At 47.6% G+C, this 6,269-nt stretch overlaps 1 protein-coding gene across 2 annotated transcripts; it reads right to left on the bottom strand.

The window, feature by feature from the left end:
* Nucleotides 1-1,294: 1,294 nt before the first annotated feature.
* Nucleotides 1,295-4,022, bottom strand: LOC119327500 (velvet complex subunit B-like). 2 transcript variants are annotated; one of them, XM_037600600.1, is made up of 5 exons: nucleotides 3,522-4,022; nucleotides 2,930-3,246; nucleotides 2,743-2,816; nucleotides 1,877-1,946; nucleotides 1,295-1,686 (listed from the first exon to the last, which is right to left on the bottom strand). In XM_037600600.1, exons 1-5 carry the CDS (start codon nucleotides 3,911-3,913, stop codon nucleotides 1,586-1,588), a joined length of 954 nt encoding a protein of 317 aa, XP_037456497.1. In that variant the 5' UTR covers nucleotides 3,914-4,022; the 3' UTR covers nucleotides 1,295-1,585. The 2 variants fall into 2 exon arrangements, with proteins under 2 accessions (XP_037456497.1, XP_037456499.1); XM_037600602.1 differs by having other exon boundaries at nucleotides 1,812-1,946; nucleotides 3,522-4,020.
* Between the last annotated feature and the right edge of the window lie 2,247 nt (nucleotides 4,023-6,269).

The raw sequence follows: 6,269 nt of genomic DNA, 5'->3' as shown, positions 1-6,269 counted from the left end.
CCTAGAGCCCATATGACAATTTCAGATTTGATCTCTAAGGGCCCATGTAGGTGGCATGGCAAGGTGGTGGGAAGTTTAGTCCCACCCCGGAAGTGGAAGGAGAGTTGGAGTGGTTTATAAGGGATTCTCTTCCTCATGCTATTGGAGCTTGAGAAGAGATGAGGCCCTCGCGCACTCCTCCTCCTCCGCTCGCCTCGCCACGCCACGCCACGCCACGCCACGCACGCCTCGTCGCGCCGCGGATTGCGGGATTGAGCCGAGCCAAGCTCACTCCTATGCGCTTCTTTTTGCCGGTCAAAAACGGAGAGTCTTTGACAGGTGGGGCCACGATCCACGCGCAGCCGCACATATATATGTGGGGCGCTGCCAACCTTAGTCGCCACGAAACAGAACGCATCTCCGCCTCCACGCCCACGTCGTTCCTCTGCTGCTGCTGCCGCCGACGACTCCGTCCCGTTCACCGCGTACACGGTTGACGGGAGAGCAGGCCTTCAAAACCCCGCCTCTCCGGATCCTGTACGGGAGAGGGGCGATTAGGTTTTTGGGTAGCGACTACGCGACTGCTCGCTTCTGTTCATCTACGTCCACATCACCTTCGTCATCACCATGTCGACCGAGGCCGACCGTGCCGCCGCTGAGAAGGCCAAGGCCGACAAGAAGGCCGCCGAGGATGCCGCGGCTACCACCACCGCCGCCGCATGGCCGATTGGAGGGTATACATCGTTTATCCCTCTCGTGTTTCTTTCTGTTGTAGCAGTACTAGCGTTATGCGTAGATGTTTCTACTATATGCGTAGTACATGCTCTGTTAGATCGTAATCAGTGTGTTATCAATACTGTCAATGTCATGCTTATGATTTATTCATGGATTAATTTAATAAAAAAACTGCCTAGTTTCTTATCAAGATCGATCGACCTGCTCAAGACCTGAGACAAGCCTCAGTCTGATGCAGAAGATATCAAGGGGGAACTCTTGACATTGCAATAATTAAGGCATGGTTTGGCGGAGACTAAGCTCGTAAGCACCACTCTTGCGAAAAAAAAATAGTACTTCCCACTAACATCTTTCCAAGAGAACCACACATACACATCACTATGAATTAAGTTTGGCGCAAAACATGTATTTTGTGCCCCCTGAGAAAAGAACAAATCGAGTATACATACACAACTACAACATTATGTTTGGCGCAAAAAAGTAGCAACCGCACAGTATGCTGCCGTTGAGTGCGTAGCTGCACAGTGCGCTTGCTGAGCGTGAAATTTAAGTAAACTGAAAAATGCTTGGTAAGAATAAATAAAGCCACTCAACCAGAAGGAAATTTATAGCTAAGGATCAGACGACAATTTTGCAGTCAAGAGGCTCCAACTAACCATATGATGTAAAAGCAGCAAGCAACATGAAAATAGATTACACTTTATCACCAAAGGAAATGATAAGGAGCAGGAATTGTGCGAGCCAAGGGGTCTACATCTAACCAGTCTATCCCGTCTAATTTGTGAGACAGTAAGTTACTGCATTACAAAAGCAAGTCGCATGTAAAATGAAAAATAGGATCGATGTCCACGCTTGCGAGACAGGCAAGTGACTAAGCTACAAAATTGAGAGCATCCAAAATGAAACAGAATTGATTGACTGAACTTGAGAGTCGGGGAAGTGACTGATGATGACTTAACGGAGTGATCGAGTCTGCAGCAACAACAAAAAAGATCTCCATGAGAGTTCTGTGAATGAATTTCAATCAACAAGAGAACAATTTGCAGCTAAACCATAATATAATAAAATGAGATACTTAAATGCCAAGAGGAAACTACCATTTCGCTTGCACGAGCAGCTTCACTCTCCTTGGCTTTAGTAGGTAAGGCATTAGCAAGCTCACCAATCATGGCGAGCAGACTGTGCAGCTCCGACTCCCACCTTGCAAGGCTTGCACCCTTATCCTTGCGGTCCTACACGCAGAAGAACAGTGATGATAAATTGGTTATCTAGATAAATATGTTGTAGAAAGGCATAGCCGAATTGGTCGCATATAGTTAAATATTTCTGGGCACTACCAATGACTCAACAATGAAATCTTGGCTACAGAGGTGAGACCCACATGTTTGTGAATGTATTTTCTTCCCTCTAGAATAATTTTTGTTCCAGCTTATTATTATATGCACATATTAATCATATTATCTTTTTGGCTATATTTTAATTTAGATTTTCCTGCAATGTTCTCTCACATATGCTTGCTCTTCCCAAATGTGTTGATGGTTCTAGATGAAATGCATTTTACACATAAGTACTTCAACCATCCTAATTAGATATTCCATCCGTAACTTAATATCAGATGTTTTTTGACACTATGATAGTGTCAAAAGGCATATTATATTATGGTACGGAGGGAGTAGGATATATGTAAATCAACATTTAGAATACAAAAGCATTGCAAGAAATGTTCAATATGTGCCATCCCAAATTTATGGCTGTGGTACTTTCCAGAATCTTTCAGCTGACCACTTACTCCTTTTCTCTTTACTCTTTATTACTCTGCTATTATGTCTTACACCGGAATTGAAACAAAATAAAGCTTTGATGATATTCTGTTGTGCACTGCAGTATATTTCTTGTCAGATTAAAAAACAAATATGCTTGCAGTGAGCAATAATTTCTAGTGGTTGAAGTATTAGGTGAAGATCCTGGCTCGATGGTCGATGTGGCTTCGAAAATATTTTTTATTATTGGAAAGTGTAGAGTAGATACCATGTTAGAGCTGCCACCAGTGTCATTTTCATCCTTGGGAGATAGATCGAAGATGTAGACCACCTCACTGCAACCTGTGCAATAGGAAGCATTTGATTAACACTGCAATTTCTCAAAATACTACAATGAGCTGGATACTAAGGAGAGTCAAGCAGTAGAAAGTACAAAGGATTTTCTCAAAAATTACCAGAGAAGGGGCAATGGAAATTATGAGCTGGATCCCCAAACATTTCAGCGAGGAGAGTCAAGCCTGAGAAGATGGAGATGAGGAGAGTGTGAAATTCCTTCCAGACTCCGGGCTGCGAAATCAGGGTATTGATTTTTCTGATTATATCGTCAAGGATATCCTTCCAGCATCTCGCATCTGGTTTGGGGGCCTCTTGCTCTTGTTGCCCCTTTGCAATGTTCTTCAGATTGCGATCAATGTTCTGGAGCAGTGCCTTGATGGCCCTTAAGTCGCGCTCCGAAGAGTCCGCCTTGGTGGACCAACAACCCGTTATTGCTCTGAAATGACAAAGCAACAAATTCAGTTAGCCAATGCTGCTCGATCAAGATGTAGAGATTTGTCCCAACAAGTGAATGACAACAAGACAGAATTGGCCAAAGCTAGTTAAATCTGTAGCAAGAAGCTGTGCTCTTCACCTAATATCACCACAATACAGGGATCCAACCCTATTCCTCCCCAATTCTGCACTGATTTGTCCCCCATTTCCGCTGTAGCAAATTGGAACCACGAACTACGTCTGATTCAAACAGAAGAGGTAAAATAGTACACGTACCCCGGGAAATCCTCCTCGTCATCGTCGGGCGCGAGAGCCATGTAGATCCCGGCGCCGACCAATGCCGCGAGCGCGCCGGCCTTGGGACAGCGCGGGAGACGAGGTCCACCAGGGGCCGACCCCGGCGGCGGCAGGGCCTGGCCGACGATAGCCCTGGAGGCGGGCACCGGCGGGACGTAGGCGGCGGCGTGGGCGGAGGAGGGGCGAGGGGAGGCCAACTCGCCGTAGGAAGAGGCTGCCGGCGGGCCGTAGGCGGCGGCGTGGGTGGAGAAAGCACGTGCGGCGGCCGATGTGGCGAACGCAACGGCAGGCGGCGGGGCGTACTGAGCGCCGTGGACCGAGATGCTCCGTGCGGCGACGAGGAACATGCACAGGGCAGTCGCGCGCGCCATGGCGGAGGCGGAGGAGGGTGCGCGCGGGTTTCGGGGTCGGCGCGGGTGGAAGGTTCTAGACAAGTGGCGTCGATTGGGGGCGTTGTTTTGGTCTGGGTTGCTGGGCGGAGTGGCATGGCACGGACCGCGCAGTGAGAGAATGGCAAAGGAGGCAAATTTTACAATTTTGACCTGCCCGCGAAATAATTTCACTCCTCTGATCTTTTTGTGTAGCGCCCGCGTTGCAGGCGCCGCATCCTACGGTGCAACGCCTAGCACGGGGGCGTTGCACGCCAGTCCACCGTGGCAGCCCTGGGCCCCGCACCTCAGCAGTGCAGCACCTCTGAGCTAGGCGCCACACATGTAATGTGCAGCGCCTAGCCGTCGGGTGCTGCACTGTGACTTAGATCCAGCCGCGCCGGCCCTCTCCTCCCCCACCCACCCCATTGCCAGTTACAGAACAGAACAGAAGGGACGCCGGCGGCGGCCCTCTCCAGTCCCCCTCTCAATCCCCTCTCCGAAATCAATCAGATCTGACGATTTGGTCTGTGAATTCCTTCACCAATCCATCCTAAAAGGTACCCTCCTCCGATCCTCTTCTTTCTATCCATATAATGTATGCTATTTTGAAGATTTTGAGGAACCCTTGTTTGATTTGATTAGATTTGAATGTTGCATGTATTACAATCTTGCATGTACCTAATTTAGCAACCCTAGCTTAGTATATTTTATTGAAAAGATATGGTTTGGATACATAGGTTGACATGTTATTTTATATGGAAAAGAGATTTGTATTAAATCTTGCATGAAGTAGGCCTAGTTTAGTTTGGATACATATGGGGCATTTGTGTTGAAATTATATTTGTATTGACAAGAATGCTTTGGATACATATGCTTTGAATTTTGCATCTAGTAGCCGTACTTTAGTTTATTTGTATTGAAAAGATAATTGTGTTGACAAGAAAGTTATTTTTTTAAATTGTTAGGATGGTTTGGCTTCTCGATGATCACTGGAACAAACAACACCGGTCGTACACTATGTCGGTGGAGCAACGGGTAATAATGAAAGTTGCCGGTGTTATGAATTTCGTGTTTATTTCAAACACAAATGCCCCATATGTAATGATTTGTTTGTTTGTAGGAGTTTGCACCTCTGAGGCTTCGGTCTCACGGGTCACCCTTGGGTGGATGCGCTATGATGAGCAATACACACCGTATGTAAGGGAGACAGGACTTCTCCCTTTCATTCAGTTTGTCAGCCGGTCGACGCCACCCAACAATGCTGCAGCACTCACCGCGCTTATTGATCATTGGAGGCCGGAGACACACACTTTCCATCTTCGGACCGGGGAGATGACCGTGACGCTGCAAGATATTACTATGATCACCGGTCTTCCAATCGATGGGAACCCTTTATGTATGAACACCGATTCTGATGGGTGGCACGCGCAGATGCATGCCCTTATCGGTATGGTTCCTCCGAAGCCTTGGGAACTAGAAGCAGAAGACAAGAAGAAGGAAAGAGTCGCAGCCGGTGCTCCTTTCACGTGGATTACATTGCACTTTGGTACTTGCCCTGAGGATGCTAATGAGGACACGGTTAAGACATATGCTCGTGTCTACATGTGGTACGTGATATCCAGGACTATGTTTGCTGATGGCACATGCAAGAATGCTCCATGGATGTGGCTGAAGGCGTTGATCGTCTTCGATAGCAAATGGAGTTGGGGTTCGGCGACACTGGCTTACTTGTATCGACAGGTATGAAGTTGTTTCCTTTTCACTTCATTGATACATTATCAATGCGCTCTTGCTGTTAATTCAACCATGTTCTCTTTTATGTGTAGTTGGACGAAGCCTGTTGTAGGCAATCTGGAGGTATTGGTGGTTGTCTGCTCGCACTTTCCATATGGAGCTGGGAGCGTTTGCCGGTTGGACGACCGAAGACCATGAAGTACGAGGATTGGAACGACAAAGACAACCCACTACGGCTCCCCACTTGGGCTCACAAGTGAGATGTGTTAAATGAGACGACGGATGATCCCTCCGTCATGTACAAGTTGTACAAGAGCGAGCTGGACGCGATCACGCCTGAGCAGGTGAATCGACGTTTCATAAGTGATTATCATGCTTCTATCGTAACTCGATATCAATTTTGCATTCTATCCCATTTTGCAGGTGGAATGGGAGCCGTATGGACAAGGAGAGAGTTTTGGTAACCCTATAGAGTTCAGGCTGAATCCGATGTGCACTAGGGATAGGGATCTCTGGCATATGCGGTGCCCACTGATATGCAACTGGGCGGTTGAGCTTCACCTGCCACATCGGGTGTTTTGCCAGTTTGGTTTGTTCCAGCCACACCCGCCGGAGCGGGAGG

The sequence above is a fragment of the Triticum dicoccoides genome, chromosome 7A, assembly GCF_002162155.2.
Source record: "Triticum dicoccoides isolate Atlit2015 ecotype Zavitan chromosome 7A, WEW_v2.0, whole genome shotgun sequence".
Classification (NCBI taxonomy): domain Eukaryota; kingdom Viridiplantae; phylum Streptophyta; class Magnoliopsida; order Poales; family Poaceae; genus Triticum; species Triticum dicoccoides.
This window is presented reverse-complemented; position numbering and strand designations above follow the sequence as displayed.